Below are 27,541 nucleotides of genomic sequence, written 5' to 3' on the forward strand. Positions count from 1 at the left end.
CCCAACTTCAAGAAAAAATTAATGAAAGGTATTTTGACATACGATTACTACCAAGGTTTTCCATCTGTTGTCTGTGCCAAAGCAGCTATGAGGTTTCTTCCCCCCTCAGATGACTGTTTGTTTTGTAGCAGAGGATATATTACATAATAGAGACAAATTTTAAGACTGTGGTCTTCCTTTTGGATGGTTTTCCTTTCGTGATTGAATAGTCATCCTGCCCCTTTCTTTTTCTGAAAGTTAGAGAGAATTGAAGCAGACTGTATCAATGAATATTTTAGGTTGGAGGGGGACTTTAAAGTCCATCCAGTCCCAACCCCCTCACCAGCTCAGGCTGCCCCATCCCACCTGGCTCTGAGCATCTCCAGGAAAGGGGCACCCACAGCTCTGCATGTGATGGCCTCTCTCTGAGTAAAGAATTTCTTCCTAACATCTCACCCAAATCTCCCCTCTTTTAGTTTAAAGCCATTCTCCCTTGTATGTGGTAACTTTCCTTATGGTTTGATAAATGGAATCTGGAAATTTCCATTCAAGCCAGTAGGGTTTCTGTTCCTGGAACAAGCTGATAAAAGTTTTTAATTAGCATTGTAGCTTTTATTTGCTTTATTAGAATAATATGAGTGATGCTTTAGTAGTCCAGGCACACTGCAGAGGGAGCAGCTAACATTTTGGAAAATATTTAAAGTCCCAGAGATGACAAAGGAAAGCATGCATACAGTCCTTAGTGTATTGTGTAAATGTTTTCCTCTGCGTGGATCTCAACTTCCAAGGCACTTTGGTTCCCAGCACGTTCTGGTCTCCAAAATGCAACAGAGCTGCACACATGAGTAAAAACAAGGCTGTTAAACAACAGACAATAGAAACACAAAAGAGCAGACTGTTAAATGAACCAGCTCACTGGAAAAATTGTAAAATATGCAAAAACACTTATTTAAATACAACTGATAATGAATCATTTTTCCATTTATGAGACAACCCACACTTGAATTTTCCCTGCTCCCTAATGCACTGAATTGACAGTTAGACTCATTTTTTGTTTATAAACTAAGGATGAGCAGCAGGATTTATTAATTTCTTTTGCAATGTTTCTTATTAATTTGAGATTAAAAAGAAAATCAGAGTATGTACAGTCATCATGCATCTAGCAGGAATCACAGCAACTCCCCGTGGGACTAGTTTGTCCTATTAGCTGAAGCAGAAATAGAATACTTACCTTGCAGACTTACTCAGTTTCTTCATATTGCGTAAATATCCTAAGGATGATCCAGAATGAAAATAAAGAAAAATAAACATTGTTCTTTAAACCATCCTAAATAAGTAAAGTTACAGGTTTAGCCAAAAAAAAATAAAAATAAAAAATGTGCAGGAAACGAAATTAGGGAACTTTAAGCCGAGGTTTTCAGTATAGGAAATCCCCATAAGTTCCATGAAGTTAAATTCATGTGGTTTCATCTGACCAAGAGCATTTAAGGAGAAAGTCTGGCACATGAAAAACGTTGGGTATAGTGACATGAAACCAGGGCCTCCTTCCTTATCATTAAGAAGGTCAGGGACAACACAGGCAGTGCCCACGAGGAAAGGAGCAGCGCAGGGGACGTGGGTTTGTACCACGTCTCCTCACCAGCTCCAGGTAGGGTGGACATAAGCTCACTTTCATGGCACAGGAGACACGTGTGGCAAAGTCACAGCTGTGATTCAATGTACCCAACCCACACCTGAATAACTGCCTCTGAGAGGTACTTACGTCTACCTAGGAACAGACCCAAACCGAGGATGAGCAGAAACCCCACGCACAATCCAGTTCTGAGGTAAACACTCTTTTCTGAATACTGCTGACTGTGAGTTGATATGGATGAATTCTGTCAAACACAAAACAAATTCATGTCAGTGGAACTCAGAGCATAAATCCTATGCAGGACCCAGAGGACATTTGTGCATTTTGTAAAGCTGCAATTAAAATGCACTTGGGAGCAAGAGCCCAACTTGAGATACTAGTTTCAAGAATTCACAACACTTGTGTGAGCCCTGCTGTTAAATATATTACTCCTTAACACTGTCAAAGAACCTGAGGTTATGACCAGTCCCATTTGTTCACGTTTGTTCCTGGTTCCTTTCAGCCCAAGGAAGAAGCCTAACATTTAATACTGTTTGGTGAATATCTTTATTTAATCATAAGATTAAATATCCCCTGCTGTTTTCCCTCTGCCTCCCTTTCTTGCCAGCTTACTCAGTAGTTATGTGAAGCTTTATCCCAGGATGTGAACATGCCTTCACCTTTCAACACAACTTATGGAAGCCAGCCGATAGGTATCCAACCACTCCCTAAGAGCTGGGAAGATGCTGAAAGGTAGTGCAGTCCCTGACTTTCTGCACGTGCAGCAATATGAATGCCCACATACATACTACCTTGCAGGACATAACATCAGAGCTTCCCAAATGGTAGCTTGGCTGTCTTGCCTTCCTGACAAAAATTAAGATGATGCTACTGCCCATTAACACACAGCATGAGCTGGAGGACTCAGGGCAGATAGGGCTGTGAGCTTGAACCCCGTACACACGTGTGGCAGGTAGATCCCTGTGCTGTCATGTGGTCCATTTTTGACCCTTCCCCATGTCCTGCCGGTACCTGCAGGCTGGAGGTTACTTCTGGGTAGTCTGAGATGCTTGAGTAGGAACCAGAGGCCTGAAAGGCAATACAGATGCTGCTAAAGGTCTTCCCTCTTTAGTAGGAAGGAAACAGTTTTTGCAAGCAAAGCAGTTTGCTTTCTCCCTTTCATAATGACCCCATAAGCATTCTTTTGTAAGCATTAAATATGCAGACTGTAAGAAAATATCTGTTATTTTGCAATCAAAACAAAATGCTGTAATTTAACTGCAGGAATCACCCGGTAACTTCCGATGTCTAAGCACATCATCTCAGTATAGCACAACAGTGATGCTTACAGTCTCAGGAGCTTCTGAAAGAGAAACTGGTGGCCACGTTCTGACAGTAAAGGACGCTTCACTGGCACTCCCAGGAGCTGAGCAAAAGCAAGACAAACCAACATATCACTCTCACAGGAAACCATTCTGCTTGGACAAAGAATGTATGCTACTGACCTGAGACCATTGAAACTAAGTACCTCTGTCTGGAGTTTTTGCTGTGTATATTATAAAGATGTTGTGCCATCCAAAGGCATTGCAAAATCCCTCCAGTGCCCTTTTCAGAGCTTTGAAATCCTTCCAGGAAACACCTGCTATTATCTCAACACGGAGCCTAAAAAGATGGAGTTGGGCTCTGGATCCCTATCATAGATCAGAGGAGGCAGTGGATGTAAAACTAGATTATTTGATGAAAATTGATAAACAGCAGCTCAGGGCCTTGGAAGATGAATTGGTGTAGAATTGCAGATAGCAAGCTGTACTTTTGAAGTCCCAGATCACAGCTATACAATAAACAGCTGACTGAAGTGTGATACATTTGCATAGAGCATGCAGTGGATTTTGAGGTAATTTCCCAGAGCAGTTTTCAATATTTAAAATAGAGCTACAAACTGCTTTGTTATCCGCATCATCCGTCACAGTTTCTCTGTGTGCTGTCAGATGATACAAAACCCTCCCAGGGTGGCTCCTTTCATGTTATAAATGGTTAACTTTATGTCATAAGCTGCATTTTGAAGAGTGAGGATCACCTGCTTCACTGTCCTCTTTTTCAAGACAGATGCTGGAACATCCCTACATCAGAGGAACACAGCCACCCATCTTTTTAAGTGTCCCCATGCAGAAATTAACTTGTATTCTCAAAAAATTGCTCCCCGGCAGCTAAGGAGGATGTCACATGGTTAAGAAAACCCATGAGAGCTGAGACTGGAAGCCATATCATTTGCAACAAGAATAGAAATGGTTTGAGAACATTTTCACTTCTTCTTCCAAGAAGGAAATGCAAGTGTTGTAACATTTTAGTGTTGCTCAACTGGTAACGTTTGAGATTGAGGGATAGATAAAATAGCATCCCTGATTTTTCTTTCAAAATCCTGCCATTAAGCTGTCATTAACTACGAACTCTGCTGTGAGTACTGGATATTAATGTTGGCTTTTTCAGATTTAAAAAAAGAAGCTGAGTGGGTATATGACAGACATCTATAGATGCACACAGTGGAACAAAGCTGAGTAAGGAAAGGATATTCCATCACAGTGATGGGCCTCACTTGAGACTATGCATAGACTGCAGGGGATGTGGGCAACCTCTGAGACACAGGCAACAGCAGGGTAAAAGAATACTTATGATACAATATGTTGTATCATAACATTTCTGCTGTTTCTATATTCCTCCTCAATTTTCTGCAGTTGACAGCTAATGGAGATGGGATCCTGAACTAGATATATGTTTGAACCAACCCAGCAACACAGTTCTTTGTTACTTTACCTTAACCAACAAGTGCTTTGATTAAATAGTGAGCACACACACAGATCCTAAAACCATGTGTTTTATTGTTCACGGGATGCACTTCTGGATGACAAGGTGAGACTTTATACCACAGAGAAAACATATCCTGAAACAGCCACAGGGAAAACAACACTTGAAGCACCAATGAAGCATCTAGTTAAGCCCAACACCTGGGAACAACATACAAGCTCCTTCTGCTAAGCCTCTAAATAATATGAGGTAGAATTTACAGGCCAAGTTCAGATCTCAAGTCCTATGGCAGGTTCAGTAAATTTTAGCCAAGATATTTCTATCATCTGTCATTTTGTTTCTTTTTTAAGATGTCCATTTGCAATGCAGCTAAAATATGCTATTGCCATTAATACTTGGAAAAAAGTTACCTGAGGTCGGTGGAGAGGTGTGAGTGAGAGGAGTTGCAGTAGAGACCCTAGCTGGTGTTAGAGAAACAAACAACAGGCATTATAATTAATGTCCATCCACGCAGTGAAAAAAGAGAAAACGTTTCTATAAAAGCGTGCTCAAACCAGGCACACACCTGTGAGACAATTGTTCCTTATGTTATCACGTTTTTTTTTCACAAGTAGAGATGAACTAAAACCAAAAGAAGAGTTTCCTTAAAGAAAAATTGTCAGTGCTGTTTGCGTATCCCTGGGCTTTACCCTGAAACCCAGCAGAAAAAGATGAAACATTATCTTTGTGATACAGCTGCAAGTACGGCACTTCAGATACCCTACAGTGCCCTCATTCTTCATTTCTATAAATAGTGCTTCCAAGGAAACTCAGTAGCACTGCATACCATTAAACAAAGCACCACTGCCTTCGTTGTTTGCTTTTTTATTGCTATTACTGCAGTGATTACAACATTCTCAAAGGCAGATTAGCTTTCACCCAACTAATGGCAGGTCTGCCAGATGCTAAAGACTGATTCTATGGATGATGACAGAAATCGCTTCCTCCACAAGCTTCAAACTCCAGACGGAGCAGCAGAGTCACTGCGACAGCACTCACCTCTCTCAACCACCACCTGGAGGTTGGTTGTCTTGTCGTTGAACCACCCCGGGATCTCCACACGGCAGCAATACGTCCCACTGTCTGTTTCCTGGGCATTCAGGATGGTGAGGGACACGTCGCCCTTCAGCAGGTTCCCTTTCAGCACATACTTTATGTGGTACCCCTCTGTCACCTTCCTCCCATCTGTCCAGATAATGGGGCGAGAACATTTGGAAGGGGGGCAGGCATCGCGGCCCCAGCACACTGAGGTGATGTCATGTTCTGTCCTAACCGTGTAAAAGCAGGGCACGGTGATGTTCTGACCAACCTCTCCCTTCACCAGCAGTCCTGACACTGTAGGGCCTGTGGACAGAAACACAAACATTAAAAGGTCGCGTGCAGCAGGCAAAAAGGTGAAGAGAGAATGGAGTTTGGACCTGCACAGCTCTGTGACTTCTCTTCAGCCACATCCAGGTCAATGGGTCTTGGTTTTTCTCTTAGCTTAGATTTAATCCAAACCAGGCATGGGAGAACAGAAAGGCATCATTTTTCATTAAAACTATAGTGGGAAACCCTTCCTCACTTTCAGTAAAAAGCCACTGAAAGGCAGTTTTCACCAGCATTATAGCTGTGCATTTCCTTTTTTCTTTCGCTAAGAAAGGATTTGGGCTGTGCCTATCAGAACAGATCTTCCAGAGCTTTCCTAAAAACTTCTGTATCTTCTTTTTTTCCCTAGCTTAAAATCCCCCCTCATTCTTCCCAAGCTTCTAACCCATTCAGTTCCCACAGCATGGGATCCAAAGTGCAAAGATGTTGATTTACCCACATTAACATTTCAGGGATAGAATTCACTGTGGCAAGGATGGAAGTAGGAAATAGTCTAGCAGCTAATCATCTCTAATCAAAGTCCCTGCATATCACTGGCAAGGGTGCTGCCCTCAGCAGGTAGCTCAACTTGTGCCAATGGATCCCAAGCAGCGTCTGGCTTCATTGCCATTGTTCCTTGGGAAAAAGCAGTCCTGCCCAATTTCATCTCAGCCATGTTTTTCCTAAACTATGCTATAATAATTATAAATAAGTCTTATGCAAAGATTTTGCCACAGTAACGTACCAGGAACTAATCCCTGACAATAATGCATTTTATTTAATACAAAAAGGAAACTCTAAATGAATTTCATCATAAAAGGCTTTAGAAAAAACTAGAAGTATCTGTAGTCTCTTTTTTGTCTGTTGAACATATCCTACCAAATGTTTCACGTCCATCTGCCTGTATCAATAGCTCTGCTTTAAAAGGGAGATATGATCGTCAGAATACTGTGATAAAGTTTTACTGAATATGCAAAACAGCAATTGCTGTGCAATGCAACCACTCTTACCACCGTAACCCAGAATCTCTCTGCAGCCCCCAGAAGCACTGATGCACATTACCTCCCTTCCATCTGCTTCCAGCTATTTTTCACACCCACTGAGTTACCTGTAAGCCAGATCAGAAGGATCCAGTCCAGGAAGTAATGAGAAGACATCGTGGCTGAGGATGAGGAATGTTCTTATTCACTCTTTATGCACCTACATTCAAAATAAACTATCGTTTTCATAAACTGCTGGTTTTACTTCTCAGTACTAGCACGTCAGCTTCAAACAGGATGATGCCCTTTGGTTTGATCAGGATTGCCTTTCCTGTGGTTAGTCTGTTAGTCACTGAAGCTGCTGCTGCTGAGAACGCATGCAGCTGAATGCTTGCTGACTGTGGTTTGACTATAAGGTTAAAATACTCAGCAGCACTTCAGAAATCTACTTCTCTTTTTTCCCCCCAGATCTACTTGCTTATAGCAGGTTAAACTGTTAGTACCACCAAGCTGTCACCACCAATAATCCATTGCCTCAAGATGGGTTCCCACACCCAGAAGAGATTACATAAGTGTAGCAGACCAGTAAACAGAAATCATTCAGCAATGTAAGAGGGTCTTAGGAATTATTAAACCAGCATCTAATCCTAAATTCTGCTTCTAACTTTGCTACTTTAAACAAACGTGATATCCTTTACAGCAGGAATACTGGAAGCTTCCACTTCTCAGGAGTAGACTAAACAGAGCTGCAGCCTCTCGTCACTCAGCTCTTAGAAGTTCAGCACGATTCTGAGCTTTTACCATACCGAGTAACACACAGCACAGAAGCCATCTGAGAAGCTGGGTGGCAACAGTGGTCATTAGGAGAAATGTGTTACTTAAAAAGTGGTTTTTCTGGCCACTTTGGGTTGCCCTGAGTGAGAACATGGAGTCTTTTAACATCATTCGGACTAGAACTGCAGCTGTGATCAAATGTGATCCATAGGAAATTCACGTTCTCTGCTGAAACAGATGATCTGCCTTTTATACAGACAAATTAAGTTGCAAGGAATGACTTTTTAGAACTAACAAATAAATGCAGCCAAGTGGCAGAGCTACACCAGCAACATATCTGCTGGAAAAGGATGGAAGAGGGAGAAAGGGCAACCTGTGCGTGCAGATTTATGACTGAACAAGAACACACTTCCTCTCTGCTGCTCCTGCTTCTGGGGAGACAGGACACTGCAGGCAGCTTTTACAGACATCATGCTGACCATTAACAGCAGTATCCTGGGACTGCACTGCAACAACAGAGTTTAGCTTTGTTTTTCCTCCCTCTGAATAATCAAAACTTCCCCTTTTTGCTCACTGACAACACACTTGCCTTCCCTGTTTCAAACAACTGCACTTATCCCCGAGCTCACTTGGTGTTATAAAAGAACCAGCTTGTTGTTGTTTTAAAGCAGCATTTTGTTCACTCTTCTTAACATACAACATTACCTTTATCCTACTGAGTTCTGTAAGGCATTTATAATCCAATTCACTTCATACATTAACATTTCACAGGAATAGAATACTTCAAGTATCATCATCACATCCAACAGCAACATCAGAAGTTTTGTTTTTTTTCTTTTTTTGAGGTTAAGAAAGACCTCATCATCACGAGTCGGCTAATTAGAAGAGACAACATCCATAGCCTCACTTTGAAGTCAGTGACTCATATCCTACACAATCTGAAATGCAGCTCCCATACAAGGCATACATCACCCACTGCCTTCACTGCAGCTACAGTTGAATTATTGGTTTTTTGCTTTGTTTTTTTTTTTTTTAAATCAAGAGCAAATTTTTAAAAGGAAAAAAAGAGAGCCATCATTGTATTGATGTGACAAAAGCGAGTTGCCATTTTGGCTGAAGAAAAACTCAGAAAGTACCGCGGTCTCCTGCAGGTACTTATCTCAGGGTTTGCCTTAAAGACAGACCCCAAAGAATATAGAGAAAATTATTGCTGAAACTTCTTGGAAAGTTGAAAGCAGTCTTACGATTTTAAACGACGCGATCCCCAATTACTTCATTGCTTTCACCAGAAGTTAATTATGACTACTGGTTACTGTTAGAACCCAGCCTGTAGTTGGAAGTACAGCACTTGGGCCTTCAACTTCATTAGAAACATAAAAAGTGAAAGAAAAAAAAACCAAAAACAACCAAAGAAAGACCTTGGGCATCTATAGCATTGAATGGCAGAGTTCGAACATCTGTGGCAAAGTAACTCCACACGCATGATCTCTTATCCACAACACACTAAAGCTGTTTCTTCCTATCTTCCACTTGAGGAGCATTTGCAAAGCAGACACCCAATTAATTCAGCTGACCCACAGTAGTTTTAGTTACTGGAAAACAACTGTTCAGATAGTTCAGGGAGAAGGAAAGAGTGGGAGCTGCATAGAGGTCAAAAGTTTTAACTTCATGAAGTTACTTATAAACGTTTCTGAAAAAACATGTTTTCTCTTTACTATCACTTACATCACACGTACTTGAAATAGCAGATTAGTTCCTGCTGTGAGTCACCCGTTTCCTTCAGCTCATCTTTAGCTACACTGATCTCAATCCCACCACCCAACAGTTAAGATCTACCTGCTCATTTAAATAAATCTGCATGCCTGAAAACAGCTGAATGATCTCATATATCGTTTGCATAATGAGTGTTAAAAATAGTTTCACTAAGTTCCCTCATCCACAAAGTTAAGCTTTTTTTCTTTTAAGGTGCTACATCTAGTTTGGAAAACATACATGCTACAGACAGGAGGAGCTGGGTAAAGAAACCATTATCAAATCACTCTTTTCCACTTGCCATAAGCTTGATCCAACTGCAGTTCTCTTTAAACATGACTGATTTAGCTTCCATTTTACAGACTTCAGGAGTCTTTCTAACTTGAGAGTTCTCAGTTAGTATAAAAGCTAATTATCCATTTAATCAACTTAGCTGTAGAGAACCACAACTTCACAAATCTAAACAAGACAAGTTACATCACAATACATACATAACAAAACAATTCTTAAGTACTCTTTAACACTGTTACATTACTACAAAGTTAGACAGGAATGGATTTCTCAGATTTAATATTGATTTAATTTTTAATATAGTGTAACTGAAAAGACTCATTTCAAATGTAAACTAACATTTATTTGAAATCCAGGAACTGTCAGCTTCAATTTCACTCAGTCAGATGCTCTGCTTCCACAGCGTAAGGCATTTACAAGACGAAGCATGTCCCAGAAAGCTGTAAGTGACAAAACAACGTTCTACAAAAAAAAGCTAACTTTAACAGCATCCACACAGGACAAAGCATACGTTGTTGTTTTTACCAATACACATATAGCCCATACAAAATATTAAATACCCACAGCTGCTCACACCCACCCCACAGTAGGTGCGAATGTTTCAACTGCTGGCACAACAGAAAAACAAAATACAGCACATACCCTCACAAGCCATCTGGCCTCTGTATTGTATGCTAACATAATAAATACTTCCTTCATGTCATTTCATCAATAATGCTACACATAGCTGCATCTTTGTCTAAAACCTGATCTCTCTTGCAGCCAGAACGTTCTCTCTGCTTCTCACTCTGTCCAATGCAGCTGTTGCCATCATCAGCGTCCATTGGTTCTGTTTTCACTCCCAGTCCTCCCTCTGAATGAGGGAGATCATCAGGCAATGATGCCAGGCAGTTCTGAATCATCTCCACAACTCTCTCTAAATGCTTCTGAAATCGCTCTGCAGTTTCCAGACGCTGACGTTTCTGCACTTCCATCATGACTCTCAGGGTCTCCCTAGCTTGGTGGGGACGGTACTCATTTATAAGATGATGCACATGAACAAACAGCAGTTTCAGGTCCTCCAGTTTCTCTTCTCGCTTTATACTCCCTGGACTCCTTATCAAGATATCCAAGAGATCCAAAAAGTTGACCAAGATAGACATGTTAAGTTTCCTTAATTCCTTTTTGTGATCAAACTGCATCGGATGCAGCCGTTCAATACCCTGGCTTTCCAAGGGTCGGATAATTAAGTCATCACACTGGAACTGATTACCAAACATCATGTAACTGTCTTTCACAGGTGGAGGTGGCTTCGGTGCCAGACCTTTACGTATGTTTTCATCAGTATATTCTTTTATATATTGCATTGGAGGTGGAGGAAGGGCACTCACTTGCTGAGGTTCACCCATTTTTGCAGATGAAAATATCTAGCAAATACCAAAGAAACGTACATTAAATAACTTATGTGACAACTTTGTAGCACGTAGAAAGCAGCATACAGCTAGCTATAAGAAAACACACAAGACAGGAGCTACTTCAGCGTGCACAGAATAGTAAACTCTCCAATAAATCCACGTTAGCTTTCTACTGAAATACACAGCGCTTCCCAAACCAGACCTGCCAGTGAAGAGGCACAAGAAGGAAGGCCCGGCCCACCGCTACGGCCGGGCTCCGAGAAGGCCCAAAAGCCGCACGGCGGGGCTCGCCGGGCCGCTGCTGAAGAGAAACAAAGGCGGAGGCCGCGCTCGGCAGGAGCCCGGCGGCAGCTGGCCAAGGAGCCGGCCGCGCACACAGGGCGCACACAGGGCGCACACAAAGCACCCCCTCACCTGCCCACCTGCCCGCCGCGCTCCGCTGCAACCGCCAACACCTGACTTCCGGCGAGCAGCTCTTCTTCCTCCTTCCTCCCATTGGCTCGCAACTCAAGCAGGGTGACAGGCTCTGATTGGCTCTCCTCAACGCCAGTCAGAAGCTTGCTCCACTCACAGCCAGGGCTCATTCGGGAGGCGGTGCGGAGCAGGGTTCGCATCGCGGCGGGGGCGTTGGGGAATGGTGCCCCCTTGCGGCTGGGAGTGGCGCGGCGGGGCTCTGAGCCGGGATCTCAGCAGGGGTCCCAGCACGGGTCTTCCGGCGGAGGCAGAGATGGGAACGGGCGATCTGGCTTTTGTAGGCATCAGACCCTCCGCGAGACTTACTTCTGCATGTTTAGTGTTTAGTATTCCAACTGGAAAGCCAGGACTGCTTTCATATAATCATAGAACATCCCGAGTTCGAAGGGATTCATCGCGTGCAGCTGCTGGCTCTGCATGGAACCACCTAAAAATCAGTCCGTATGTCTGAGAGCATCATCCAGACTCTTCCTAAACTCTGGTGAGCTCGGTGCCAGACCCCGAGGAGCCTGTCAGTGTGATCCCAATGCTTTAACCATTGAATGATGCAGCAGAGACTTGGGTGTTATTCTGGTCACAAAATGAAAGCATTGCCCTGGGAAGTGTTAGCATCCTTTCTATAGCTGAACACACCCAGCCTGGATGCACAAAGTCTGCAACAAACTGCTGGGACTTCTTGTTTTTCTTCCATTTTTGTTTCAGGCAAAGTTCAAGAAAAAAAATAGAGGATTTATGTACTCCACATTGCCATGGGAATCTGGGCTGGCTGGCAGCATCTCTGCAGATGGCCACTGGTGTGGCAATGGGGCATTTGTGCTCTGATTTCTTTTTTCCTCAGCAGATGGCAGTAACATCCCTCATCCGGCAAGAGAACCCCTGTCTACATGCCCTATCATGTGCAGAATTGCTATTTGGGATCATTTTGGGGAGGAGGAAATGTTTTAATAATGAATACCTAAACAGTTAAATAAATAATCCAAATTAAAAAACAAAAACAAAACACTCTACAGTTGAGGTAGCACTGAAAATGAGTGCAAACCCCTGACATCCAAAGAGGCATTCCAAGGATTGATGTGCTTTAGCATTGCTGTACAGTATTTACACATTTAAAAACATATTGCTGATGACTTCAGCCGTTAGCTCATTTCTTAGTAAAATATCAGTTTGTTACTTGGTCTTTATTAAAGGTTTATCCCTATTTTTTCTCTCTAATCACACGGATTGATGCCATCAGTGTAGTTGTAGTTTAGTATTTATCCGCATGTATGTATGTACAGATATAGCCTGTCATATTTTCAAATATAGACTCAAGGATTTCTCTTTTTCATGTAACTAGGCATCACTTCATGCACATTGCCCAAAGAAGAATATTCTTGCCATTCATTAGTTGCCTACAATTTCGGTTTAGGGAAAAGTGACAAGTTAATTTGAGTGGAATCTGTATTTGTCAATAATCTATAGACTGCTGGATCTGATGCTTTTTGATAACAGAAGCAATATCTTCACATTTTCTGCCCATGGAACCAATAATTCTATTTAAAGAGTGAGACAAAAGTCCTTACATGAAGGATCTTCTGGTGCCCCAAGATGTGAATTGACAGAGTGTTTTCTTCAGAAACACATCCATAACGATTGAAATGGAACAGGCACTGAGTAGTATAAGCTTTGAACATTCTGTTCAGCCTCAGGAGGTTGGGTGTACAGAAAGCTCTTATTCTTTGTGTGCAAATAACCTAATGGTCAGCCATGTTGTGCAACACAATGCAGAAAAAACATAATAGCTTGATGTGGTTTGGCCACATTGCTTTCTGTTTTCAGCATTTCAGCACTGTACCTGTGAAAACCATCCCTTTGAAACATAAGAGTTATGCTAAGACATTTGTAAGAGCCACCTTAAAGAAAACTGGAGAGAACAAAAAGTTATTTGATTTCAAAATAAATATTATATGCTTTTTGTTTTGTTTTTCAATCAAGACACACTCAAAAAAGTTGAGGAATGATGTTTAAAAAATTGCTACTATTCACTACTTCCCTACCATGGTTATGGAACTCCATAGACTGAAGGGATCCTCTGCATGTAAAGTTTGAGCTGGGTCCCTGGTAGTCTCTCATGCCATGATTTTGCTGTTCAACATGAACCAGTCATTCAAACTCCTCATATTAAGACACAAGGTCCTTTGGGATCAATAGGACATTTAAGAGACCTTTAATTTTCATTCTTAAAATCCAAATTCATTATCCCATAACTTCTTTAATCAATTTGTGATCCAGTCAGGTAAGAGGCCAACAGTCTGGAGCAAAAAATCACACACAATCAGCCAGTTGTTTCCAAATATTACTTCAGTGCATACAAGTAATCATTTTGAAGAAGAGAAAGAGCTCCAAGATGGAGATACAGATCTTAACACACAGATATAAAAATATGGAACTGAGAACATGGTTTTCTGATAATGGCAAGGGCATGGTTCCATGCTGCAATTAGACAGCTGCTGATTTGAAAAGAGGAGCTCTCATTCCCTCACCTTCCATCGGGTTCTGCTCTGCTTTCTTCCTTCACTGCTCCTCCAGCCCTGACTTCTGGCTGTACAGCCTTTTCCTGTCACTGCTTTGTAGGATCACTGACAGGCGTTGGTTTGCAAAGCAAACTATTGCAACTCCAAACCCCACAGACAAGGAATTAAAAGCACCACCTCCAGAGTAGCATGAGAAAACCAATCTAGTAGGAGGCATTAACAAGTCTTTGGTTTTGTTGGACTTTCCAGACTGTGATTTCACATTCTTATACCAGGAGCTGAGCTCGATTATCAGCTGGTTTGCACTCTGTGAACCACACAGTACAGCTCTAAATGCTGTGACTTCAAAGGGTAGAAGGTAGTAGGGAGCCAAGCACTTGTTTTTCACATGGTCTGTGTGATCTTGAGTCATTTTCCCAGTTTGCACGTAGTGGCCAACAAATGAAAGAAGAAAAAGGGTTTTCATTTTCATTTTTGGTAGCATGACTGATTCTCAGAAGGCTCTTGGATGACCCTTCCCAGCATATGGGGAGCTGTTAACATTTTCTCTGCAGTGGTTCCAAATGAGAGACTGAGAATGAAGGCGAGTGTCACACATAGCACTCTCAAATTTGCTTTCTACTGCATTTCTGCTGTTGTCTGAAATAAGGTCACTGTCCAAGACAAGTCCACCACTGATAATACAGCTCAATAACTACAGCATCTGCAAATTGTTGGAATGAACCCATCAGTTCATTCACCAGTTCAGCAGATGGGGAGTCACTTAAACAGTGTTCTCTGCCACAAAGACAGAAGATCTTAATTTATTGCTTTAGTTTCATTTATTTTAGTTTTATTCATAACTAATTTCAGACAAATTGCCATGTTTCATTATCATTATGTTCCCTTAATTCGGCAAGTGTGTACAGCTGTACACTGTTATCATAGCAGGATTTAGCAGAACATAGCAGGACATAGCAGAATTCAGGAGGTGTACAACCACAGTAAATACAAACCCCATTTTCACATAGCTCTGCTCCCTTCTACGATGGAACATATTTCTGCAATTTTTGATTGTCACTGCAGCCTAAATAGTAGATAAATTAAATTTGGTTTGTTGTTTGTTGTTTTTTTTTTTTTCTTTTCCTAAGTAGCCTGAAAGGGAATTTCAATATAAGACAGAGTTGCAGCCTCTTGCTTTGTTTAGGTTGTTTCATCTTACAGCCTGGTTAAGCAACAAGCTCAGGAACTTCCTTTTTTGATGACTGTTGAAGGCTTCATTGCAGGACATACCTGGGAGGAGGGGAAGAGAAAAGGAGCCTGTTGGGGGTGAGGGGTCTTACACTTTATGTCTCCATCTGCTGTGGTTAATTCCCATCTCCTGCTGTGGCTGTGGGAATTAATGAATTTGAAATGCAGTGCTATGCTGCATTTTCTTTCTTATTCCTCAGACCAAAATATCAGCTTCAGCCTAGTTGTACGCTTACAAACGTAGGAGAGAAGCTTTGTGTTTCCCCTCATATAAAAACTGGGACACACCATTCTTCAGTACACGAGAGTTGAACTGCTCTTTGCTATACAATCTGTGACTACTGGTATCTGAGTAGATGAAGACCTCAGCACAGCCTGAACAGTTTTTTAGTCATGAAATAGACACCTCACTACTTGTTCATGGTTCAAAATCCAGGCATATTTTATTGGAATCAGCCAGCACTCTTTCCTGTGTTCATAGTCTATTATTTCTGGAAGCAGATCCCCTACCTGATTATTAAGCCAGGCATTAATGTGGGGTCTTCACACAGTCAGAAGTCTGTGATGACTGCCTATTCTAACTTGTAAATGAAACTGTCTCCAAAACTGTGTCTGTATGGCATGGAGAAGTACTCCTTACCCAGCCATCAGCATCCTGGGTAGCTGCCTGCAGGCCATGCTGCCAGAACAAAATGCAGGATTTGAAGCACTGCAGATTTTCCAGCACTGTAAGTCATGCCTTTGTCTTCAGAAGCAAATAGTAAGGGACAGCAACCTTGTTAGGCAGGCACTAACAGAATGACTTAGAGCAAATTTCCAGTTTAGATACAACCCCATGCAAGTATATTTTCCCTTCTGTATTTTTGCCTAGGTGAGAACAGCTGAGCAAAGGATTATTTTGTACTTATATCATAGAACAAGTACAATCCCTGTGCAAGTTCAGTGGTTTAAAATGTGTTCCCTATGTTCCTGGGAATATCAGCAAACCTATGAGTGATTTGCTTCAGGCATTCAAATCATGGATAATTCACTGTATCCTCCTAGCAGATGCTCAGAACAAGGCTCTACTTTCCTAGGGCTCACAAACGGCTCACAGAGGAATCCTACTCGAGTTCCAACAGAGCAGCTCTCTTGGTCACTGGGAGCAGTGTGAGCACATTCAAAGGTGCAGTTGTAAGATCAAGAAGAAAGCTAGATGCATCTGGCTTATAAAGACCAATTCTTTCTATTCTAATCCTTTCCTTGTTTTTCGGCAGCTTTCTGGTTTGTTCTGTGAGTCTAATGGAGACATCTTTGTTGGTGGAATAATGAATTGCCAAAGATGCAAACCAGCTGAGTAACTTAAACAGAGTTTCTCACACTCTCTAAAAAAGCTAAATAGGAAAACAGAATGAATTCTGGAAGCCTGGAAATTGAATAATAATCACTGTAATGAACAGCTGGTGAAAAGTAAGAGCTGGCACCCAGATAGAAAATCTGACCTGGATATTACCTGAGAGGTAGAAGTGTACAGGTTGTCTTCTGAGAGTGAAGATGTAGTTGCTGTTTTCCGGTCTGGTTTTTTTTTCTTCTTTTTTTTTTTACAAAACCAAAAACTATCTATATTTAACTTCATAAATTTCTCTGCTGTCTTCAGGGCATAAGCACTGGTATCACAGCAGGATGTGCGGGTGGGGAGATTTCCACAGACTACAGTAATAAAAGTGTGAACTGCATAATCTGGGTAAATCCCCTAAGAAAAATCCAATCCCTAAAATAACCTGTTTCAGAGCAGAAATCAAGCATTTTGCAGGAGGTAGCAAGGGATGGACAAAGGTGATTAAAAGAAATCAAAAAGAGGTCGCTGAAGTCACAGTTGATAAGGATAACTTCACAGAATCACAGAATGGTTTGGGCTGGAAGGGACCCTTAAGATCACTTAGTTCTACCCCTCACTTGTAACATCAATTTACAAAGCAGAGAGAATTTGATGCACATAGCAGATCAAACTTAAATCTGAAAAAATTTGCATTTTTCTCTTTTCTTGCATATGAATTAAATGTGCGAAAGGATACATGTCAGCAGAATCTATTAAAAAAACCTAAGCAGAGAAGATAATTAAAAAATTAATTAAGCTGTCTCCTCATCTTGAGGAATATATACTTACAGTGGTTTTAAGATACTTTGGGCAGTTCTACTTAATTCCTTTCCATTACGTATACAAAATTTCTGAGACATACAATATACTATGTTGCAAAAATCTTTGAACAAAAGGAGCATACCCATACAGTTGGTGTACTCCTGCACCAACTTACAACATCAGGTTCCAGCAATGAAATACCAGTGTTAGCATGACGTTCCAGCTGACCCTTCAGAGGCCTTTCAGGAAGCTGTCTGGTTTGCATCTTGAGTCTACAGACTTGTCTGCACTTCTTCCAGCTCTGAAACAATTTTGATTCTAGACAAGTAGGGTATTTCTACCTAACTATTCTTTTGCACCACTGTGGGAGGGTCTTGAAGCTCCTCAATGGCTGAGTCTTGTCTTAAAAAGAATCATGTCCTGCTAGTCAGGATGTCATCCTCCTAATAGAAGGATGACAACATTTGATTTGCATCTACACTTTATGTATTGAAAGAAACAGAGAATTTCATTTAAAAATGAAAATTTTTCATTGTAAAATTGAACAATTTAAATTGTTCATTTAACAATCTTTGGAATTAAATACACTTCAAATATACATACGCAGGTTACTCACTCATAAAGGTGTAATTAAACAAATACAGTTATTAGACTGTACATTTTTGTACATACATGTCAACCCAGCCTTAAAATCATTAAAGTACATTCTTATTTGGATTTTGGCTTGCTACACTTAAAGATATGCATGTTTACTACACATGGGTTTGGGGACTGAACTGAAAAAGGAACAGGAAGGTGTAGATCTGTGGCGAGAGTGGATACAAAAATACCCCAGCTCCTACATTCTAACCCATATCAGTGAAGAGTTGGAAAGACCACCAAGATCACCCAATCCAACCATCAGCCCTTGCCTGTGACAACTCCAGATGATGTTGCTCAGTGAGACATCAACTCTTTTCTTGAACATCTCCAGGGATGGTGACTCCTCCAGCTCCATGGGCAGCCTGTTCCAAAACCTCACCGCTCTTTCATTGGAGAAATTTCTCCCAATATCCAACTCGAATCTCCCCCTGGTTCAACTTAAGGCCATTAAATTTGCAAAACAAACAGCAGCTCTCAGTGAAATCAACTATAGTAGCATCCAAATCTGCTTATGTTTACTTGTTTCCTTCTCTTCAATTTACTGACCCATCCTCATCTGGAATTCAGTATGGCTAATCTCACCTGCTGAAACCTGCAAATTCTGACACAACTACCAGATCCTCTATCTCTCCAGGGCAAAGTTAATGATTTTTTTCTTACAGCAACCTGTTTCTTTCTTCCTATATGTTTGTATCAGATCCACAACTTCTCTTCCACAGCTCAGCCTGTCCAGTTGATCTGCATAGAGCCAAATCTCATCTGGGCCTCGATGCTCTCTCTGTCCGACCTGCAGCACTGTGTCAGTTTCCCATCAGACCAACACATCACACCACGCTCAGACCACATGAAATGCAATTGCCAAATCCTGCTATCTGAACATTTGATCAAATCACTCCCTCCTTCATACCCCTCTGTGATCTCATTTCTTATCTCATGAAGAAATCAAGTCGCTGCCACTGCATTTAAAGAATGACTCCCCCCACTACTTGCCAGCCCTGCTGAATCTCTTCTCCCTCCACATCCTCTTGCCCTCAGTACTGTTGCTCCACTGAGGCCACCTTGTTGGCTTCTCCACTTCTTTGCTGCCCTGGAGGCTTCACTTCTGCAGAGCTGCAGAATCACAGCCTTGACTTTCTATTTATATCCACTGTTTTGAAAATACATGTAAATCTCCAACTGCAAACCCCTGCAGCACAAGCTCTGAAGACTTTCCAGAAAGTTCTTGCTACACAGAAGTCAACAAGACTGGCAAGAATGAAGTCTTACAGTGTGTGAGGGCACTTTACAGCCCATGTTCTTCTTTAACAGTTATGAGAATGGATCTCTAAGCATAGTTCCAACAAGCAAATGCTTACAGATAAGGAAATGGATGCGCACACAAAAGTAACCCTATGCTTTAGAGATGCAAGCATGTAAATGAGATCTGCATGGCTGCTGTTTATATAGAGTGCAATTTTAGAAAACTCACAGAAAGCTGATTTTTGATTTTTATTTTTAATATACATTTGCATTGTTTCCTAGAAGATTGGGAAATTGGGCCCTGGTATTAATCCTACTCTACAAATAGTTATGAAATCCCCTTTGGCAGCAGTGACATTTTTTTGGGAGATCACAGACTTGTGTCATCTTTCTTGTTCAACCAAAAGACTTCCTTGTAACTCAGTCACTACCAGGAAACAAAACCGTTTCACTAGATTTGTATGAGATGTTTCAACTATGCTGTGACCTATGCTGAGACCACCAGGAGGTATATGTAGGTGTGAGCCATGCAGTAGCTACTGTTCCTCTCCATTTCTATTCCACAGTACAGCATGGCCAGGAGCAAGTCAGATCAGTGCATTAGATGCTATATTTAATTGTATTTTTATGGTAAATATCATTTCTCAACTAGCATTTTAAAAGATGAGGAACTTCTGAGGATCTCTGGAATATTCTGCCTGAAGAAAGGCTCAATATAACATAAAATAGCAAGGAAGCAGTAGCTTACCTGCTTGGTTTGGGGGTTTGGCTGTTTCAGTTTGGTTTTTGAGAGGAATAACCAGAACATTATATTCAGAACTGCAGTTTCATGAGCTGCCTTATAAAATCTCAAATTAAACAGAGCCTGCAATTTGGATATTTATTCAGATTTTTTTCCCCCACACGTTAAATGGAGTATCATCTCTCAATTTTGCAGAGTTCTACAGATACATCAAATTTAGGAAGGTCTCTACTTATGCCCTAACACTACACCAATGTCAAAAGTCACAGTAGTAAATGATTTAGACCAGAATAGTTTTCAAAAATACATAATTGATGAAAATATTTGTCTTGTATATTCTTCACATACCACCCAGTCCTACTACTCCAATGCTCAGTGGAATCAACACTACAATTATGCATCATTGACAAAAATATACGTACAGAAGATATTAAATATGGAAAGGCAGAAGAAAATGAATTGCATTTCTTTTAAAACATATCAGTGCTGTCATACTGAATGCATCAGGTGCACATTACTTTTCCTTTAGTAATTCTATTATTTAGTTTGGTGTAGAGTGAGCTGAATGGTACCCTGAATTCTGAGGAAACCAGTTACACTGGCTTTGATGTTCGTGCTCACTTCACTGCTCATTACAGTGATCTCAAAGCATCCACAGAGGAACATCATGCCTGTTCTTCCTGGGATACCCAGCCACCAGACAGAGCACTTGAAGCAGTCAGTAATCAGTGAATAGTAACCAATGATAATTAATTTTCTGTTATTTTAACCATTTGTTTTCAATTTAAATGTCTAAAGACTACAAATATTAAGCAATCCTTGTACAAGTAAATCCTGGTTATCATTTTTCTCTTAGCTTGTACATTCAGTTGCTGCCTTTTGCCTTTGCTTGTGCAATACGAATGTTCACTTTACATAGAAAATTTACTTAAAACACTTTTTATGACATCCCTCAAACACAACATAGTGATTACATAGTCTGAATGGAAAGGCACTATTCCTTCAAAAAAGTATGGATGCACAAACTACTTCTAAAAGGACCAGAGAGTCATTCATACTATATATCTATGCTCTGCATGTGCATTTATAACTGTGTTTACTAGAAGAGACAGATGCTTCATCATGTCACACTCTTCTAATTCATCCCTAATCATTGATTCACATTTATTGAATGTCCCTCAAATGTTATTTTTTCCATAACATTTGCCCTAGAGTTCGCTTCAGCATGTGCTATTCGTTTTATGAGAGGATGTGGTTATGGTTTGGCAGAAAGGAAGCTTTGCTGTAGATGGAAAGATAAAGCTTAAAGCACCTACGCTGCCTTTTGAATACTTTTTTTTTTTTTTTTTCAGAAAAAAGCAAAACTCTCAACTGTCTTCCTCCTTGTGTCTCTTTCTGGGACGAGTGCTCAGCGTGTAGGGCAGGCACCTCATGTCCCGGGAGAGGACCATTCTTTGCCCAGTCATGAATAACTGTGTGCTCCTGGAAGAGCAGCTGATCAAAAAATCCCAGCAGAAGAGAAGGACTTCGCCCTCCAACTTTAAAGTGCGCTTCTTTGTCTTAACCAAATCTAAGCTGGCTTACTATGAACATCGCCATGGGGTATGTCAGCCATTTTTTCCTCTAATATTAGAGTAATGAAGGGAAGGATGAACTCTTTCTTATATTTTAGTAACATTTCTGGTTTCTGTTACAGCACCACTTGCTGAAAATTGTAGAGTGGTCACATGGGCTCTTCAGAGCTTCTGGTCAGTGGGCATTTGGTGCAAATGGAAGAATAAGACTACATTGTGACTTCATAGAAAGTGTCTAATTCTGTTGCAGGAATTTAGCACAGGCTGTTAAAATCACTGCCTGTAACAGCTACATGAGCCTCAATCTTACATTTCAAAATAAATTCAGCTGCCGTGCTTAACAGGCCTAGGTTTGAGTTAACAGCAAAAGGGATGTGATGACAAGATACATGCTCAGATTCAGCACCGTTTCCTCAGGCTTGCATTTCCCTGATTCACTAAAAAAAGAAGAAATTCAGAAGTCAGTGTGCACCCTATTATGCTAAGTGTTCTAGTGAAGTGAGAATTATTTCCCCGTCCTGTTTAGCTGGATGTTTGCTGAGCGTCAGTATGGTTGTATATAATATTGCTTGTTTTCCAACAGTCACATAACATGCTGTTAATCCATAAAGTTCAGGCACTATTACTGTGCACAGACCATTAATGGGGATCTTGTTGCCTTGCTATCCAGTATTGGCACCTTCAGACCATCTCACATCACTTAGACAAAGAAAATTAAGTTAAAACTGAACCCAACAAAAAGCAAAGTATAATGGATACCAGCTTCAAAAGTTAAATAACATTCTTATTTTCAAGTTATTTCTCTCAAGTGTGCACAAGATACTTTTCTTGCTTTTATTTTATGAGACTCTACTTGACTGCTACTCAAACTGTCTTTCAGTTGGCATTAAGATTTTAAATTCTATTATAACTGTTCTATTCTAGCCTAGTTAAAATTTTCAAAAGCATTTCAAAAGTAATTCTGCTGTAGGCACTTTGAGAAGTTTCCACCCCTAGTTTTCACTGGTGCTTGGTGAGTCTTGAAGGATTTGAGGAGGACTCAACACATATTTTGCTTAGATACTTTTGCAAACTCACACTAGCTGAGTGTTTGCATCTTTAGAGACTTAGATCAGTTGGAAAATCTGATTCAGAAACTTTCAGCTGGGCACAGATTTCATGTGCTACATGATTACCTTTGGAAATTTTGTCCCCAAATCTTCCTAAAGGTCAATTAGGCAACTCGAGAACATCTTAAAATGCTGATGAAATAAACATATAGAAGATTTTAAAAGGCATTCTGTTACATGACAAATGCAAAATCCGATTGCACACCAAGTGACAGCTGACCTACCTTTGTGTATATGTGTGTGCCTACATACAGGCTGGGAGAAAACAGTTTTAAGAGAGGGGAGACTTAGGTTAGATATTAGGAAGAAAATCTTTCTTCATAGAGTAGAGAGGCCCTGATGCTGCTGCCCAAAGAAGCTGTGGGTTCCCCATTTCTGGTGTTGTTCAAGGCCATGTTGAATGGGGCCCTGGTGTGAAGCGTCCCTGCCCAAGGGAGCGGGGTTAGAACTGGATGGCCTTTACCTAAAGACCTAAACCATTCTGTGGTACTATGATTCTGTGAATGACCATATGCATATATGTAATTACAGAGATTATTTTCCACAAAGCAGTAACTTTTTGCTGAAAAAAATTGTCAAAAATCAGGTCACTACACAAATAGAAGGACTTTGTATTGAATGTGTAGAAAAGACTTTGTCCTGTGACATACTCCCACAATAAACTCTCAGTCTTTTCAGCCAAAAATTAGAACATCCTGGTCAGGCTTCCATGCTGGGAGGTCATGGTTGTTCTGGAGGCAAACTTAGGGCAGACTCTCCCAGCATCCTCTTGTCCCATGCTAAGAACAGAGTGAAAGCCCCAGAGAGGATTCCACAGCCCATGAGAGGACAATTACAGTACCTGCCTGACACATGAATAATGTCCATTCTGATGAGCCAACCAGGACCAAGGAGCATGTAAGAAAATCAGTGGTCTGCAGTGCTAAATCTCCAGCACAGGTTTAGGTCTGCTCCATATAGACTCTCCAGTAATTGGTGGGAGTAAGACAGACTGTGGACTATTGGAAACTGGCAGTTTGCTTGAGGTCCCTTTGCTCTGGATATACAGAAGGCAAAGCTTAATGGGTGCTAGCTTGTCTCTGCCTGCTTGCCATAGAGATGGAGAGTATCCTCAGGCATGTGTGCTGCAATGGATAGATGGGACCAGCTTCTGCCTGGGCTTTTAAAGTACTTTTTTTTTCTCCAGGGAAATCTCTGTGGATCTGCCAGAGATTTCAGAGTTTCTTTAAGAACCCCTTACTGTACTCAAGAGTTCAGTACTATACTGTATCCCCTATTCTGTCAGTGACCGCAGCCTATACATAAATTCAGGTAAAACAATTAGCAAGTTACTAAACAATTTAAGAAATCCCAGTGGTTTCAATGATGCGACTTAAAGTAAGGCATATCCTTACATGTTAAGTACAGTTACACGTTTTGTCTGTATTTAAGGGGTTTAACAACCCGTCCCTTTCTCTGGATTCAGACATCGTGAATATAAAAGGATACATAGCTTACTGTAGCAGTCCAAAGCGAAGAAATAACCAGGTCAGGTTAAGAGGTACAGAGACTATTTAGGAAATGATATCAAAAGCTGCCAAGACATCCAACATAATAAAGGCAAATTTTTGCAATAGCTGTAATGGCATTTTCTGTCACAGCAGCACACAGCTAAACAGAAGGCACTGTTTTCCTCAGAGCCACGCATACAATCGCTGTTAATGAAAGATATTTACATGTCTCATTAGGAGAATGAGCCCCCAATAACTGACAACAATAAGAAGCTGTGTGTTCTGGAATTCGTTATCCGGAGCACAATGCAAGGCTGTCTTAACATAAAGCTAAGCCCTGATAACAGGCACATGTATTCAGCCCCCGTCTGCTAAAATACATCAGAAGTGCCTTTATTGCAACATGCAAATCAATTACATGGGCAAAAATTTTTCATTTCTGGGGACTGCTTTTATAGTTACTGAGCATGCAAGTGAATGAACACATAGAGATAGGATTTTAACTATTTCAGAGGGTTTGATCCTCACCAGAGTAACCTATAGCACACACATTTATGTGATACTCTCAGGGTCCCAGAGACACAGCACATGGATCAGAGCTGCTCCTCTTGGGTTTGCCTGGTAACGTGGAGAGTGCTGTTGCCTTACTGTACCAACAATGCAAAAAAAGTCCCTGTGCCACAGTTTTCCCTCTTTGAAATCTTCTTAGTGCCTTGTCCTCTGCAGATATTGAGAAGTATTTCAGAGCTGGCAAAGTTGCTTCCAACACCTGGGAAGTTCAGGCATGTGGTTATTTTTAAGGACTGAGTTCCCTCTGCCTATATATCAGTACTGTTCTTCCAACACTGGTCAGATGCTCAAGCAGTCACATAGCAAAAGTCAGCCTTGTCCTGGGCTCTGTCATTCAAATCTTTGATATTCAGACATAATGATGACACCTTCAGTGCATCCAGGAAGTTCCTTTCTGTCTATCATTCCAGGAGAACAAATGAATAAACCTGCCTGAAAAACCTTTTATCGGGATCTAAAAATGCTTTATCTGCTTCTGTTGCATTGTCTACGCTTTGTGTTACTTGCAGGAGTCCAGCTACTCACAGTAACACAACATCTCTTCATTTCTCACCCTGGAACTCCATTTTACCTTGATTACACAGATCCTGCCCTACCCATCTTCCCCTGGAAAGGCTTGTTTTCCTCACTGAGACTAATGTAAACACAGTAGGAGTTTGCTTCTGAAGATCTTGGTTTTGGTGTTCCTTCTTGTTAATTCCAATGGCTGTCCATACCATTTCTTACCGTTCAATATAAGACATCGCTTTGCATATTCTAGATACTTCAGACAAAATTATAGTCCTCATATTTAGTGAATTTAAAGATGTTTTTGAAGATAACTTCCCATAAATATACATACCAGTGCATAGATGATTCTTCATAACTTACTGTGTATTTATTAACAAACCCTATTTGCTTGCCAGCATTTGCAATGCCAGCTGCCTTCCAATGTGTATCTCAAACTAATTTATTATTAATATCACTCACAAAGTAATCAGGCATGGCATCTACCTACATCACAACTGCTTTAATTATTATTTTACATTTAAAAAAAAAAAATCAATATAACCTTAAATAAGATGGAGACAAGGTGCAAACCTGTGTAATAATTTGAAATCCTTTAGCATCTCTATGAATATAAATGGATTTTTAAATAACCCTAATTGCATTACAGGAGTTAAGGAATGATTAAGTTAATATTGATTGCCACAATAATCCTAATTTCTATTGTAAGAATCACAATCACTGGAAAACTGGCTGGGGGGCCCATCTTAATTTAGTATCAGTCTTTGTGCTCAGGGTAAGGCAGATGCCAACATTAGATCAATATTCAGAGCAGGACTGTATAACCAACACTAAAACAAGTCAGCAGTGGCTTTGGCTAGCCGCTGCTTGAAACATAGAGGTAAAGTTTTCACAGCTTTGGTCTGTCACTTGTTCCAGAATATTTTACCAATTATTACTTTTAGATATTTACAAAATTTCTGTCTATCAGAGCTGTCTCTCACACTTTCTTCTGCAGCGTGATTCTGGGTGGGAATACTGTGCTTCTGCTTTAAGCAAAATGCAATTTGTTCTAGGTCTGCTCTCTACATCCTTACTAAGCCCACAAAACTGTGTTAGAATCTCATAAGGAAAAAACCTACTTTTTTATTAACTCGTTTTGTCTTCCCGAGTTTTGATTATAAGTATTTTCTACTACCACCGTCTTTGCACACTCTGTTCTGCTCCTACTAGGTCTTTCCTTAGGTATTTATTACTCTTCAATATTCCAAGATTTTCTTTCCAAATTAATTCTGAGCAGTGTTCCCTGGGAAATGTCATGTACTCCCAACTTCCATAAATCATGAAGCTCTAATCTTTCTTTCAATAGAGATGCTGAAAAAAAAAAAAAAAAAAAAAAAAAAAATTTAAAAAAAAAAAATCCAACATTTGTTCTCTTTTTTCATCTTTAAAAAGAAATTCTTAATATGAATATGCTACAGTGAGATTTTTAAATCTTTTATTAGACTTTTACTGTTGCCATTTTTGTTTCCAGTGCCTGCCTTTTCTTTATATCGTAATCAGCACTGTGAGAATGTTGATGCAATGCCTTCCTATTGCTTTATGCTCTTTTACCCTTTCTGACCGAATTTCATCCTTTAAGAATTATACATTTTTTAATGAAAAAGTGACGACATTTAATAGATCTAACTTAGCTTCCTCCTATCGTTGAACCCTTCATTCGCTGCTATCCACTCCTCCCACCTTTGCAAGTCAAGATTAGTTTTGGTAAAATTTGGTAATATTTAGTAATTGATCCATATGCTTTTCTGTAACATAAAAGACTCATTTTTGTTATACTAAGAAGCTGGTTCAAAAACCAAGAATCTTTTCTGTTTCCTTAACAATGATATTGATTTTCTACTCAAACTGCTTGTGCCAACAGTAGGGACACATGCCTTGATAATCATCTCAGACAGGACAGCAATATGACTGCTGGAAGTGGCTTTGGCTGGTACTGAAATACAAATTTAGTGAAAACACTGGGGCCTTGCAAATGGGGGCCCAAAGAAAAACAATCTAACGCCCAAGCGTGCTTTTCCATCCAACCTATGTATTTGAACCTTAAATTCACTTAGCCCATGAAAATGAGCACTTGTAGCAGGACTACAGTTTTAATCTCCCTCTGCGTCTCTTCCAGGTTTAGGGTCACATAATTCTGAAAGCCAGGCACCTTAAGAAGCCTGGACTACGGGACAGCACAACAGCCTGCTCCTAACTGGCTGCAGGCCAGGTCTTCTGAGCTCTACTGACTTTTCTGCCTGTTTCAAGAAGTTTTAAGATTTCTGTGGTTTAAAATGATTTTATTGGAAATACCAAGACCACATTTAGCCTATAGGACTTA

The 27,541-nt window shown here is 40.6% G+C and overlaps 3 protein-coding genes across 7 annotated transcripts in view; 1 reads left to right on the forward strand and 2 right to left on the reverse strand.

Annotated features, from left to right (window-relative positions):
- Window positions 1-585: 585 nt before the first annotated feature.
- Window positions 586-7,179, reverse strand: LOC122185681 (hepatitis A virus cellular receptor 1 homolog). 3 transcript variants are annotated; one of them, XM_042881690.1, is made up of 8 exons: window positions 6,888-7,179; window positions 5,432-5,776; window positions 4,804-4,854; window positions 2,941-3,017; window positions 2,624-2,680; window positions 1,742-1,856; window positions 1,211-1,250; window positions 586-812 (listed from the first exon to the last, which is right to left on the reverse strand). In XM_042881690.1, exons 1-8 carry the CDS (start codon window positions 6,934-6,936, stop codon window positions 719-721), a joined length of 828 nt encoding a protein of 275 aa, XP_042737624.1. In that variant the 5' UTR covers window positions 6,937-7,179; the 3' UTR covers window positions 586-718. The 3 variants fall into 3 exon arrangements, with proteins under 3 accessions (XP_042737624.1, XP_042737626.1, XP_042737627.1); XM_042881692.1 differs by lacking the exon at window positions 4,804-4,854; XM_042881693.1 differs by lacking the exon at window positions 2,624-2,680.
- Window positions 7,180-9,838: 2,659 nt separating this feature from the next.
- Window positions 9,839-11,466, reverse strand: MED7 (mediator complex subunit 7). 3 transcript variants are annotated; one of them, XM_042881695.1, is made up of 2 exons: window positions 11,393-11,466; window positions 9,839-10,982 (listed from the first exon to the last, which is right to left on the reverse strand). In XM_042881695.1, exon 2 carries the CDS (start codon window positions 10,962-10,964, stop codon window positions 10,272-10,274), a length of 693 nt encoding a protein of 230 aa, XP_042737629.1. In that variant the 5' UTR covers window positions 10,965-10,982; window positions 11,393-11,466; the 3' UTR covers window positions 9,839-10,271. The 3 variants fall into 3 exon arrangements, with proteins under 3 accessions (XP_042737629.1, XP_042737628.1, XP_042737630.1); XM_042881694.1 differs by having other exon boundaries at window positions 11,385-11,447; XM_042881696.1 differs by lacking the exon at window positions 11,393-11,466 and adding an exon at window positions 11,173-11,270.
- Window positions 11,467-21,360: 9,894 nt separating this feature from the next.
- ITK (IL2 inducible T cell kinase) overlaps window positions 21,361-27,541 on the forward strand; it is a 29,593-nt gene continuing 23,412 nt past the window's right edge. Inside the window, exon 1 of the mRNA XM_042881549.1 lies at window positions 21,361-21,531. Within this exon, the coding sequence (XP_042737483.1) occupies window positions 21,361-21,531 (171 nt within the window). The remainder of the gene's footprint in view (window positions 21,532-27,541) is intronic.

This window comes from Lagopus leucura, unplaced genomic scaffold (genome assembly GCF_019238085.1).
Source record: "Lagopus leucura isolate 7727_CA_CO unplaced genomic scaffold, USGS_WTPT01 Super-Scaffold_100030, whole genome shotgun sequence".
NCBI classification, from domain to species: domain Eukaryota; kingdom Metazoa; phylum Chordata; class Aves; order Galliformes; family Phasianidae; genus Lagopus; species Lagopus leucura.

Coding starts and splice junctions, on each gene's coding strand:
- LOC122185681 (XM_042881690.1), bottom strand. CDS start 6,936: ATGTCTTCTCATTACTTCCTGGACTGGATCCTTCTGATCTGGCTTACA. Junction 2,681..2,940: donor TTTCAGAAGCTCCTGAGACT/GTAAGCATCACT, acceptor ATTGCCTTTCAG/GCCTCTGGTTCCTACTCAAG. Junction 813..1,210: donor AAACTGAGTAAGTCTGCAAG/GTAAGTATTCTA, acceptor TCATGTGTGCAG/CTCTGTTGCATTTTGGAGAC.
- MED7 (XM_042881695.1), bottom strand. CDS start 10,964: ATGGGTGAACCTCAGCAAGTGAGTGCCCTTCCTCCACCTCCAATGCAA.